This window comes from Erythrolamprus reginae, chromosome 1 (genome assembly GCF_031021105.1).
Source record: "Erythrolamprus reginae isolate rEryReg1 chromosome 1, rEryReg1.hap1, whole genome shotgun sequence".
NCBI classification, from domain to species: domain Eukaryota; kingdom Metazoa; phylum Chordata; class Lepidosauria; order Squamata; family Dipsadidae; genus Erythrolamprus; species Erythrolamprus reginae.
In genome coordinates, this window is record NC_091950.1 from 186,706,986 (window position 1) to 186,720,981 (window position 13,996).

General features: G+C 38.2%; 1 protein-coding gene across 1 annotated transcript in view; it reads right to left on the reverse strand.

Annotated features, from left to right (window-relative positions):
- Nucleotides 1-233: 233 nt before the first annotated feature.
- The window catches only part of LOC139156275 (sodium channel protein type 1 subunit alpha), a 149,073-nt gene continuing 135,310 nt past the window's right edge, over nucleotides 234-13,996 (reverse strand). Inside the window, exons 23-27 of the mRNA XM_070731700.1 lie at nucleotides 13,202-13,255; nucleotides 12,833-12,970; nucleotides 4,644-4,748; nucleotides 3,791-4,061; nucleotides 234-1,682 (exon numbers count right to left, since the gene is read on the reverse strand). Coding sequence (XP_070587801.1) covers nucleotides 508-1,682; nucleotides 3,791-4,061; nucleotides 4,644-4,748; nucleotides 12,833-12,970; nucleotides 13,202-13,255 — 1,743 coding nt within the window. The 3' untranslated portion in view covers nucleotides 234-507. The remainder of the gene's footprint in view (nucleotides 1,683-3,790; nucleotides 4,062-4,643; nucleotides 4,749-12,832; nucleotides 12,971-13,201; nucleotides 13,256-13,996) is intronic.

Sequence of the window (13,996 nt, forward strand, 5' to 3'; positions counted from 1 at the left end):
CCCTTCCCCAACATAAACCCCATTTACAAAAATAGTCACAATGTGTGAATAGAAACAAAGAAAAGGGTGAATCCACCAACCCAGATTTTGTAAAAAGATGACAAATATGGCAGTTGAAATGCAAACAGTAGATACACTGACTGTACTAAGAGTTGTATGCTTAACACACACCCACTCACACGCACACTCACTCACTCACTCACACACACACCAAAGAAAAGTTAATCCCCCCCCCCAACTCCTTTTACTGGTCCCTACTGTCCAATTAGCCATTTTTCTCTTCAGCAGTGTCAGCTGGTAATGAAAACAGTAACCTCCTGTCATTCTTTTTACATTTTACAGTTGTGTTTTGATAAGGGGTTGCTGTCTTGTTAGAGGCACTGACCTTAGGAATACAGTACATTTGTAAAAACTGTCTGTTTGGCAGAGACCACCTGGAGGAGTTCTGTTGACACAACTACATTACTCACAGGCTGTAAACAATTGGTCACCCAATCACATAGATTTTTATTTTTTCTTGTGTACATCTTTGCCTTCCTTTTCGTGTTTTTCTTCAACTGGCTTGGTTACACGGTCATAGGATGGTGGACAGAGCGCTGTGGACATGGTCATGTCTGTCTTTTCGGTGTAAGAGTTTTCATTCATCTTGTCAGCGAGGAATTCGTCTTTGATACGTTGGCTAACCCCTCCTTCGATTTTGTTTTTGTTATTTAAAAACGAAGCTTGCTTTATTGTTTGTGCCAGACGATAACGCCTGTATGCCCGTTGGATAATGACAGCTGATAGCTCCTCTTGTTTCCTTTTTAAGGTAGTTGTGATGGGCTCATAGGAGGCTTTGGATGGGTTTGACTGCATAAAGCGGTCTTCCATCTGAATGCGGAGAGCGTCCATCTCTCCACTTTCTCCCAGAACACGTTTGGTGAAAGCAAACAATATATCGAGGCAGTGGATTCTGTCGCCACTTACCATGGGCAGGTCCATTGCAATAAGCTGGACCTTGTTTGGTTTAGGCAAGTGAAGAGGAGGCTCCAGAGCAGCTGCAAACTCTGAAAGTTTTTCAAATTCCATGAACTGTGTAGCGTCTGGGTCAAATTTTTCCCAGACCTCATAAAACATCTCAAAATCATCCTCACTCAAAGGCTCAGCACTTTCTTCAGTTGCCACACCAAAGTTCTCCAAAATGACAGCGATGTACATGTTTACTACAACTAAAAATGAGATGATTATGTAGCTGACAAAGAAGAAAATCCCAACCGAAGGATTGCCACAGTCTCCCTTGACCGAACTTCCTGGGTGGTCTTTTTTAGGGTCGCAGTCTGGAGGACTGCTGTTTAGGATGGGTGCTAACAAGCCATCCCAGCCAGCAGAGGTGGTGATCATAAAGAGGCAGATCATGCTATTGCCAAAAGTTTCAAAGTTGAACATGTCATCAATGCCGACTTCTCTCTTCACGTAGGCAAAGTTGGACATTCCAAATATGGCGTAGATGAACATGACCAGGAAAAGGAGGAGACCGATGTTGAACAAGGCAGGGAGAGACATCATCAAGGCAAAAAGCAGAGTGCGGATTCCCTTTGCACCCTTGATTAGACGCAGGATTCGACCTATTCGGGCAAGTCGGATCACTCGGAACAAGGTGGGGGACACAAAATATTTCTCAATGATCTCTGCCAAAAACATACCTGTTAAAAGTGAAACAAAAGAATCAGGGATATTGTTTATCATTATCAAACCTTATCTTATTGGAAAGTCTTTGCAGAAGTTGCCTTAAATTAAGTTTGCAAACAATAAATTGGTTTCCAGTTTGGTTTGGGGATAGAAGCAAGCCTTGATAACTGTCCTGGTGGAAGAATTGGCAAGTAGTTGTGCCTCTTAGTCCTGTATAATCTCAGGGATATTTGAGACTATTGACCATGGCATTCTTCTAGATCACGGGTGTCAAACTCACATCATAATTGCAGCATCAGGTGATATATCAGGACTTTTTTCCTCTTCACTAAACTTGGCATGGGTGTGGCCAGCCAAGATTTCAATTATCTTTGCTACACGTTTGCTATTGAGAGCACCCAAGCGCACTCGTGCAGGGCATTTCTGCGCATGCACAGAGATGTCCTGGTGGGTGAGCAGAGCCTCCCCCTGCCACCGCTAACGGTTCACCCAATCTGGGGTGAACTGGTAGCAACCCACCACTGCCCAGTGCATGATGCAACTGGCACACAGGCCGCAAGTTTGACAGTCCTGATCTAGATTATGCTGTTTGAAGCTGGAGTTTAGAAGGCTCTGATTTAGGGCAGCCTAAATCCAGTATCAAAAATAATGGCAGACATCTGCTCTTCCGATAGTATTTGACCTGTGGGTTATTCCAGGCTCTATCTTATCTTTTATGCTACATTATTTAACATGTACACGAAAATACTAGATGTTCATATGTATTTAATAAACTGGAAAAAGTGTGATTCATCTATACACAAATGTATTCACTTAATAGTTTAATAAATTAATACATTAACATTTTATTTACAAAGGCATTTTATAATTTAGTTAACTAGCTTTAAATACTTAGTTTTGACAATATTTTTGTTGTTTTTATATTGTTCAATGGTCTAAAACTATTTTATTAACCTCTATTAATCATCTAGAAGATCCTTATGCATTTTAATTTGAGCCTTGTAACCTCTTTCAAAAATGCTTGTGATAAAGATACTAACAAAGAATAATAATTTTAAATGTCAGCCCTCATGGAGCATGAGACTGTAAGCAGGGAAAATAATGAATAATGAACAGCCAAAAAAGTTTGGCTACTCTTCTGACTATTATCTATGAAGTGTCTTGCAAGAGAAAAAAGAATAAGGCAGGCATCTGTTTTGCTATGCTTCATTGCTACATGATTATTATTTTTTTGGCAATTTAAATAAAAGGGGAGACCAAGGCTTTTAGTGATTTAATTTCCTCCAAGGCAGATTAATTTATACAGATGTACCATTGAATATTTTAAAAGACCCGAAGGTTAAGACTATCAGGTTAGTTAATGTCAAAACTTTTTAAGTGTAGTGGGAACAAAATATTGATAGTCATAATTTTTGAAGGAAAGTTTAAGCCCCACAGCACTCTGAATTGGCTTGGAAGGCCTCATGGAATAGTAATATAAGAACTAGAAGGACAAAGTTAGACAGAAAGAGCCTGAGGCCAATAGATCCATTACAGGAATTAGGCAGATCTGTCCTCTCACTGAGGAATCAACTGCTTTCAGTCCATTCAGACACATAGGAGGGGAGAAGATGTAAGACTTGAACCTGGGATACAGTCAGCAGTTCCTGGTTTTTCAGTTCTATTATGTCTCCTTCTATTGTCTATAAAAATGATCTTATCCTAGCCTTGTGTTCCCGAATCTCTGCATTTTACCTTTTGAGTTTGATTAATGGTCAGATAAACAAACACTACTTGAAGAAAAGGGTTGGGAAAGAGTATCCTCAGATTGCAACATTTGACCCGTTGCTGCCAGATTTAGATAGGTTGGCAGCTAGTTGATAAAGCATATTGAGGAAAAAGAGTGATGGATATCTGATAATTTGAGATATAATCATCTGTCTAGAATCTGCATCCTAGATTAAGATTACATTGCTAAAGGCATCGTGATGAACTTTTTACTACAAATATATATAAAAAAATGCAGTACCCAAATATATATGCTCCACAAGAATAATTTGTGTAAGGGATTCATGTATCAGAAATTGAATAATATAATAAAAGCTAAATGTGAGAAGATTTAAATCATTATAATAGTTCTTACCTACAATGGAAAGGATGACAACCACAAAGTCAAAAATGTTCCATCCAATTGTGAAATAATAATAGCGTAGGGAAATCATTTTGAGGACACATTCTCCAGTGAAAAGGATAATAAATATAAAATTAATGCGTCCGAGAATCTCTTCTGTTTGTTTGCTTTGATCATCTGTTTCTACCATCATGGTGATCATGTTAAGGCAGATAAGAATCATAATAGTGATGTCAAATACTTGTTGGGTCACAAAATCAAACACCATGCCTTGATATTTGTTCTGAAGTATAGAAGAAGAAATAATATTTAATGGAGACTATGTTGACCACATTTGTTTAAGTAGAGTCTAATTGAACTAAGGAACTAATAATACAGGTAGTCCTCAACTTATAACAGTTTCTTTAGTGAAAAAGTGACTTATGGCGGTTTTTCACACATGATTGTTGCAGCATCCTCATGGTCACATGATGAAAATTTAGATGCTTGGCATCTGACTCATATTTATGATGATTGTTGTGTACCTGGGTCATGTGACAATCTTTTGCAACCTTCTCACAAGCAAAGTCAATGGGGAAACCAGATTCATTTAACAACCGCGTCACTAATTTAATAATTTCAGTTATTCATTTAACAACTGTGGCAAGAAAGCTCACAAATGGGGGCAAAACTCACCTAACAAATATTTCACTTAACTTCATAAATTTTAGCTCAAACTGTTGTAACTCGAGTTCTACTTGTATAACAGTATGAGAATTAAAGAGCAAACAAAGTACACAGTTCTCTCTCCCCTTTTTTTCTCTATTCATTACCTTAATTTTAAATTATTTTTTGGTTGTGAATAGACTGGATCATATTTACTTACCGCTGGCCTAGGTATAGGTTTCTGAGGCTTTTTAGACCCCAATTTTTTCATTGCATTGTAGTACTTTTTCTGTTCTTCTGTCATAAAGATGTCTTGGCCTCCAAAGTAATGGCATGAGATGAAAATTGGTTATAATCAAATTCTTGTGTATAGGTCTTAAGTATAAATGTATTTATAACATATTAAAAGCTAAAAATAAACATTGGGCCTAATTTATTTTCATAGTGAAAATGCCTTAAAATTTTAACCATGTTAAAAAAGTGACACGTGTTCAAACTTCAGGTTTTTAAAAAAAAATTTATGGAATAATAAATGTACTTAATAACCAGCATGTTACAATAGTTATTATTAAAGATTTTATTTGGAGGCTGATGCGGGAAAATATTTAGGTAAAAGGAGAATAAAAGAACTCATAGGAAAAGAGGAGAAAAACCTGCCCATAAACCAGGGCAGTATTTACTTTTACATTAATTTTTTTTTAATTAAACAGTTTTTAAAACAACATTTAAATACAAATATACAATATACAGATCACACATTTAAAAGTGACATAACACAACATGACATAAACATTACCTAAAATGAAATAACAAAATATAAACCCTAAAATATTCATTCAACAGCATATCATATCAATGTACCTTCTGTAATTTTATATCTCTTATTTGTTAACTTATATATATTTCCTAAGTCCAATCTATTACATTCTTCTTAATATCTAACATCTTATCCAAGTCTATCTACCTCTCACCTTATTTCTTATATATATAAGTAACTATTTAATTTTGCTTAAATGAAGGGACGGGCTAGCAATTTCAGCCCTGCTGGAACGCGCCAGGAGTGTGCCTGTGCCCGGCGCATGATTCGTGTGCAGAAGCCAAATCTTGCGCGAAGACACACATGCAATTTCCAGGGATTTTTGCTTCCGGAAATTGGAGACAAGAGCTGCGCATGTGCAGCAGCCGAAATCTCATGTTGACGTCCTTATGGCAGCGAGATTTGGGTAAAAATTGCCGGTTTCTTGGCTTCTGCGCATAAGCAAAAACCTGGTAATTTTTACCAGAATCGTGCCGGCTGTGCGTGCACGGCGCGTACACACCCAGTGGTAACAGAGCGGGCCTACGCGCTCCATTGCCGCTGCCGGAACGGCATTCCTGCCGCTCCGGATAGTAGCCCACCACTGCTTATATGTTAAAGCCAGTTGTACCATATCCCATATTTATTCCATATTTCATAAAATTCTGTTTCCTCTCTGTCGTGTATTTCCATAGTTAATTTATTCTATTCCACACATGATAATATTTTTGTGATTACCATTAAGCTCGGAAAAGCTTTTCTATTTTCCAGTGCTGAATATACAGTAACTGATTCTAGTTGTTGCTGTAATATACAATAAGAGGTATTGATTATTTTTATTCATTTTTCTTTTATCATTCCTAACAGAAACAATTGCGGTTTTAAATCTATTTTTTGTTCTATGACAGTGATGGCAAATCTTTTTTTCTTCTTTTTTTCTTCGATCCCCCTGTGCTGCCCAACCCCCATGCAAGCGCACATGATCCCCCTGCTCCCCCTTTTCCCGACTTTGGTTGGGCCTGGTAGGCCCATTTTTTCACCCTCCCCAGGCTGCAAAGGTTTTCTTCGGATCTGGAGAGGGCGAAAAAGGCCTCCGCCCCCCTCCCCCGAGGCCCCTTGAAGGCCAAAAAGGCCCTCCCAGAGCCTCTGTGCAAGCTGAAAACCAACTGCTCAGCTAGGACAATGGTTTGCGTGTCGGCAGACATCGTTCCATGTGCCACCTGTGGTACACATGCCATAGGTTCGCCATCACTGATCTATGATTTCTTCTATCCACCTTTGAATCTTTTTCCAGTATTTTTTTGCCTCTGGGCACGTCCACCACATGTGATATTAGTTCCCGAGGTCTTGTTTGCATTTCCAGCATTTCACTGATATACTAGGAGACATTTTCGCCAATCTTGTCAGACGTAGGTGCCATCTAAAGAACATCCTATAGACGTTTTCTTTATAGGATGCTGCCATTGTATGCTTATAGTTTTGGTCCCAGATTTTTCCCCAATGTTCTAATTCAATTACATAGCCAAAACTTTGCACCCACATCACCATAACTTCTTTTACTGCTTCTTCTTCCATTTTAACATTTAATAGGCAGTTATATGTTTTTGTTATCATTTTCTCTTCAGTTCCGAATAAGATTTTATCCAGTTCTTGGTATTCTTTTTGAAATCCAAATTATAAGTCTTTTTTATACCTAGATTGAATTTGGAGAAAAGGCCACCAATCTATATTTATTCCAATCATTGCCAAATCCTCTTTTGATTTAAGATTGTTTTGTTTGTCCAATAAATCATTATATGTAACTTTCTTGTCCAGATTTAACACATTTGTTGCTTAGTGTGTATGATTGGTTTTAATTTGTGGTGTTTTTTAAATTAACTTAAGTATTAGATTTGTTTTACATTGTATTGTTATTGCTGTGAGCCGCCCCGAGTCTGCGGAGAGGGGCAGCATACATATCTGATTAAACTTAAACTTCCGCTGGAGATATCCATGTGGGATTTTTTAATGTAATATTTTTATTACTGTACATATTTATGTAATATTTTTCTTGATCTCCATCCAGTCCTCTAATAGTGTTCCCCTTATATAATGACTCTGAAAATAATTATGTGTTTTATGTTTCCCATTCCAGATGAAATTATACCAGCCTGCTTGCAGGTCGTCGCCCTCTATGGTTAATCTTTTACTGGTAAGTACTATTCAGTCCCTTAGCCAAGTTACCACTGCTGCTGATATAATTTCCAGTCTGGTAGTCCGAAACTTCCTCTTTTCCTTTTATCTTGTAACAATTTTATTTTTATCCTTGCCTTCTTTCTACTCCACATAAATTTCAAAATTGTTTTATCTAAATCTGCATAGAATCCCCCCCCTAGTTTTATTGGAGTAGTTTGAAATAAGTAAAGAATTATTTGCAGTACATTCATTTTTATGGTGGCTATTCCCCCAATTAAATAAATATGTAATTTAGTCCAGGCAGTGCGGTGGGTGATGGGAGCCGGCGCAGGGGGCGGGGGGGGGCAGTGCGGCAGCGCGGCGGGTGGATGGGAGCTGGGCGGGGTGGCTGTTATCTTATTTTGCCGGTAACGCGCATGCGTGGAAGCAAAAAAACCCGGAAATCATGGCAGCGTCATGGGATCGTGACGGCGGCGTGGCAACGGCTGCAGTGCGGAAGGCGGATGGAGCTGGCAGCTCCCATCACTCGTGCCGGTGCAGCGGGTGGGGGGGCGGCACGGCGGCAGCAGGCAGTGCGGTGGGCGGATGGGAGCTGGCAGCTCCAATTGCTCATGCCGGTGCAGGAGGCGGGGGGGGGGGGGTTTAGCAGCGCGGCGGGTGGCTGGGGGGATGGGCAGGCCAGGGTGGTGGTGGCGCGGCTGTTACCTTATTTTGTTGGGCATGTGTGTGCATGGAAGCAAAAACCCCCAGAAATCACACATGCGCATCTTCGCACAGGATTTGGTTTCTGTGCATGCACTGAAGCCAAATCACACACCGAGCACAGGTGTGCGCCAAGGGCACGTTGTGCGTGTGCACAGGAGCACGCTCCCAGTGTGTTCCGGTAGGGCTAAAATTGGTAGCCCGCCCCTGACCTCTAGTGATAATATGAACACTAGGGGAGAAAGTGTACATCTTTGTCTGACACCTTTCATTATATTTATTAAGCCGTCATATCACCATTGATCATAATTTTTGCTGATTGTAATGAATATATTGTTTCAATCATTTGGGTAAATTTGCCACCAAATTGCATACATTTTAATTGCTTCATAAAAAATTTCCAGTCCAAAATGGTTTTCTCTCAAAACAACAAATTCTCAATAATACAAGAATGATTAAGAACGTACAGTATTAGAATACTACGAAATTTACTCAGACAAATAACTGGTTTTAATATTTGTAGATGCCTTTTGTGCATCTACAAATATTAAAACCAGTTGTTTGAGTAAATTTTGTAGTATTCTAATACGTTCTTAATCTTTTTTGTATTATTGAGAATTTGTTGTTTTGAGAGAAAACCATTTTGGTCTGATGAATAATTTGGTTTAATGTTATTTTTAATCTTTCTGCCACAATTGTCATAAATATTTTATAATCCAAATTCAGAATGAAATTGGTCTGTAGTTTTTGATTAAGCAATTATTCGAATCTTCCTTAGGTTATGCATACTTTAACCCACGATTTTGGCATTTCGGTGTGTTCTAATGATTTCATAATTCTAGCATTCTTTCTTCCATTGCATCCTGAATTTTTTTTTTATATCTCTATGCTGGTAGCCCATCTGGCCCTGGGGTTTTATTTGTTTTTTGATGGCCACTTGTAAGTCCCCTAATGTTATTTTATTATTATGCATTTTTGGGTCTCTTCCAGCAAGATTGGCAATTTTTGATTGTCCAAGTAGGTCTTGATGGCCTCTTCTTTGACTTCCTCTCATCTGTAAAGTGTCTTAACGATGTTTTGGATGATAATATGTTTTTCCATTCCATGCTGCAGTTCTCCATTCCCATCTTTGAGTTGTTGAATATTTCTTTTTGCTTTTTCTTTGCTTAATTTATGGCCCAACCATCTCCCAGGTTTATTTGCTTATTCAAAATAGTTTTGTTTTGTAACTTTAATGTTACAACTTATTTCTTCCTGGGTAGCCTGGAAGCCAGGATGTTTAATTAAATCTCTTTCCTCTTCATTATTTAGTGGTTCTTCCTGCAGTAATGATTCCTGTTTTTTAAGTTTTGTTTCTTTTTTCTTTAGTTTTCATTGCTGTATATATGATTGTCAGCTCTCTTAAATAAGCTTTCATTGTGTCCCACACATTTTGAGATGATGTTTGTTCCTTAGTATTTTCTCTGGGGAAAAAAGCTTAATTCTTTTTCTATCTTTTGTATATATATATGGTTTTTCTTTTAAAATGTTTTGATTAGGTGACCATCTGACCTTAGTTCTTCTTCTTCCTCTCCATTTTATTTTGACTGGGTTATGGTCAGCCCACTCATTAGGTAATAAATCTTTTGTTTCTATTTCCGTCATCAACTCTGGATTCATCCAAGCCATATCTATTCTATCTGTGGGGATTTGGGTAAAATGAGTATTGTTTCTTTTGTGGATTTAATTTTCTTCATGTGTCGTATATATCCAATTCTTTAGCCATATTGGTAGATGTCTTCTAATTTTTTTCTTATTTATACATTTATAATCTATTTTGTTGTCTACGATCGCTTTACAGTTGCTTACTATACATAGGTTGTCCCATTTATTTCTGTTATTTTGTGTAATTTGGAATATAATTTTTTCTGCTTTTTGTTTGGTGCATATATCCCTACTAATAATATTCATTTTTGTACATTTTGTTAAAAACCAAAGCATCAACACTCTGCTTAATCCAGTTAGATTCTTGCTTCAAGGTCACAGTTGAACAGCTACTAATAGAAATCATATGCAATCTCTTCCACCAGCAGATGGCACCACCACACAGTCCCGAAGTCCCAAAGTTTCTTTTGAATTTCTTTTAAGTCCAAAAAAATTAAAGCTTTAAGTTTTAAAATTCATTTTAAGTCCAAATTTTAAGTCCAAAAATAAATTCCACCAATAAGGGTTTTAATTGTAGCTTTCCAAGTCCTTAAATGTAAATTAAACACGTTTGATAGCTAATTAGTCGCTTCCCCCACCTTTCTCTGTATCATTTCTTCGTTAATCCAAATAACAATTCTAAAAAAAAAATCTTCAGCAAAATAGCTCACCATGACCTTAGGCTCTTTTTCTCTTCGTCCTCCAGCACAACATTTACATTTCTTTTCTTCCTGGATGACATTCAACTTTCCAGTCCAATCATTCCATAATGCAGTCACCGCAACTAAGACGCCTAAAAAGCCTATTTCACACTGCTGGCTACAGGCCAGCTCTCTGTGGGGCATGCTAACCCCAAAATATGCTGACCAAGTCTCCTTCTTCATCTCCTCTTCATGGAGGATCTGGTCTGATTCCAATGGAATCAGCACCCTCGGACAAAGGGGATTCGGGGTTACCCTGTGGAGTGCGGGGAACTCCCTGTTGCCGCGGCACTTGACCACAATCCTTTTCCCCTTAAACAAACAGAGAGAGAAAGAAGAGGAATGGAACTCCGTTCAAACGTGATGAGTTGGGGGGCTGGGAGGGAAGGGATGGCATTGCTTCTGCAAACAATTGATAGAGAGCAATTGATAAAACAGAGATGGAGAGAAGGGGAATGGAACTCCGTTCAAAGTTGATGAGTGGGGGTGGTGGGGGTGGAAGGGAAGGCATTGCTTGCTCCTCTGATTGGCTGACGGCAAAGTGTCCTGTGTGCCCAAAAGCGCGGGGTGAATGGAGTTTTGTTCCCATTCGGAGAAAGGCCTGTGACTAAGCAGCTATGACGGGAGGGACTGTGACGGAAGGGCTGGGCCGAACAGCTAGGGCGCTTTCAGTGAAGGAGAAAAGGCAGTGCTCAACAGTCGGAGGCAAAAGCCTGGAGACCAAACAGGCGTGGCCAACAGGAGGAGGCGAAAAGTCCTAGACCCGGAACTACCTGTACCAACAATTTTTGAAAAACATCCCGGTTAAACAAACAAAGCCATGTAAATTCTGATAACCCCCAAAATAGTTTCACATAGAGAAAAAGAACATTACACATGTTGTAGAGATCAGTGAAGCTATTTAGGAGGAAAAAACTTTAGTGCTTGTTCTATGTACTGCTTGAAAGATTAGCTGATTTTATACCCAGATTTAAAGCTATGATAAAGTAAGAGCATTGAGATAAGAATGGTTGGATACTGTTTCCTGTTTTTCTTTTAATTAATCTTTTTTCTTCCTGATGTGTTTAATTGTGATCTGTTATCACATGAAATATGCTGAAGTGAAGACGTATCTCATGCTCAGTGCTTGCATCAAATACAAACTCCAGAGAAAACTTAACTCCCTAGCTTTCACAGCTGGGGCCTCATTGCACAGTCTCTCTTTTTTATCACATGATAGAGAAAGTAAAGTGCCCACCAGGATGGAGTAAAATCCAGCTCTGCTATTTATTATATAATTTATTAGGACTTTTTTTCCCAGAGCCCTGGTTGCATAGTGGTTAAATACAGTATTGCACGCTAACTCTGCCTACAGCCTAGATTTTGATGCTGACCAGCTCAAAGTTGACTGAACTTTCCATCCTTTCGAGTTTGGTAAAATGAGGACCCAGATTGTTGGGGACAATAGGCTGACTCTGTAATCTGCTCAGACATTGCTATAAAACACTTTGAAGTGGTATTAAGTCTGAATGCTATTGCCATTGCTATATTCACTCTCCAAAGACTTGTGTTTCGCTGCTGTACCAAATGATTTTTCCTTCTAAGGCTGCATTCTACCAGCCTTAGGAGAAATGAACTACATCAGTCTCTTTCAAGCCATAATTTCCAGAACTGATCTTAAAAAAACCATGGGTTCCCAAAATATCCAGAACCATACATCTGCGCCAACATGATTCCTGATTGCTATGTTTTCTCAAGATTTCTAAAGTGAACAAACTCTTATTCAAACATTTGAGCAGCTGAAGAATTTATCTTCTTAAAATACTTCAGTTGTCAGCAATACAGTTAAGCTAGAAGCAGTGCAAATTTGAGTCCAAAATGAAAGCAATTATATCTACAATCAGAACAGAATGATGAAATGTTATAATTTAGTTGATTAGGTTGAAGAACTCACTTTGCCAATATGTGAAATTTCTCTCATACATTCCAATAGACATCAGTACATGATTCTTATATACAATGACAATAATCAAGATAACATAATATCTTCAGGACCGCCTTCTGCCGCACGAATCCCAGCGACCGGTTAGGTCCCACAGAGTCGGCCTTCTTCGGGTCCCGTCGACTAAACAATGTCGTCTGGCGGGACCCAGGGGAAGAGCCTTCTCTATGGTGGCTCCGACCCTCTGGAACCAGCTCCCCCCTGAGATTAGGATTGCCCCCACCCTCCCTGCCTTTCGTAAACTCCTTAAAACCCACCTCTGCCGTCAGGCATGGGGGAAATAAAACATCTCCCCCTTGCCCATGTTGTTTTGCCATTTGATTGATAAGCCCTTTAAGAAAAATATAGAATATATGTATATAAATACTTATCTTCTTTTTTTGTTGATTGAAGTTATCTATGATGACACCAATAAATAGATTCAGGGTAAAAAATGATCCAAAGATGATAAAGATAACAAAGTAAATATACATATAAAGATTATCTTCATACTTAGGCTGTTCAAGCACCTACAAAATAAGTAACAGAAGAGCAAAATGAGAATATTAATATTTTAAAACACATTCACAAACACTATGTCTTTACAATGATTGTTATGGAATTCTTTTATTATAACATCAGGTCATTATTTATATACAGTACATGCATATATAAGTTAATATTACTAGATTGTCTGTTCACATATTTACTAAGAAAAATCTAGCTTATTTTACAACACCCAAGAAATCCAAAGTGCTTACTTTTCTTGAATCAACTGCTGCATACATAATATCCATCCATCCTTTAAATGTGGCCTGCATCCAAAAATATTTTAACATATGAATGATGGCAATCAATGATATCTATCTTAATCTGATTCAACAATAGGATATTCCAATATAAATATTTTATATATACTAGCAAATGGGATGAGTTTAAAATTTTGCTTTCTATGAATTGGATACAGGAGTATACTGGCATAGATATTTCACTGTGTTCAGCAAGGTTAAGTATGTATAGGACTCAATACAGTGAGTCCAACCAATGCACTAGGAATTTAAACCACACAGAGCCACAGGGACATATCTAAAACTTATTCCCTAGTCCCCAACTATATTCCTGAAGAAATCCAAAGAAAATAAAAGAACATTTCTTTTTCTTTTAAATTCTTGGATAAGCAAAAGAAGATTATCCCATTTCTGCCTTGCTCTCTGCAGTTTTCAGGGCAATCATCATAGATCAAATGGTTGACATTCCCTGGCCTATAAGTAGACTTATTATATTGAATTTCATTTCCTGAATTTGGTCCCAAGTACAAATCAAAAAGAATGATTGCATTATATTCACCTTATTAGAGATGTACATCTTTTAGATAAGTGAGGATTGAATAACATTTAAAACCCAATGTTTGACGTACTAGTTATACAAATCTTAGATATGAACAAGTGAAGGGCTACCAAAAGTTTTACTACCACACTGTAGGCATGGCTTATGCAGGATGCCCTGCATTTTCTTTCAACACCTTTCAGTGCAAATTGGGTGCAGTTCCATTTTCG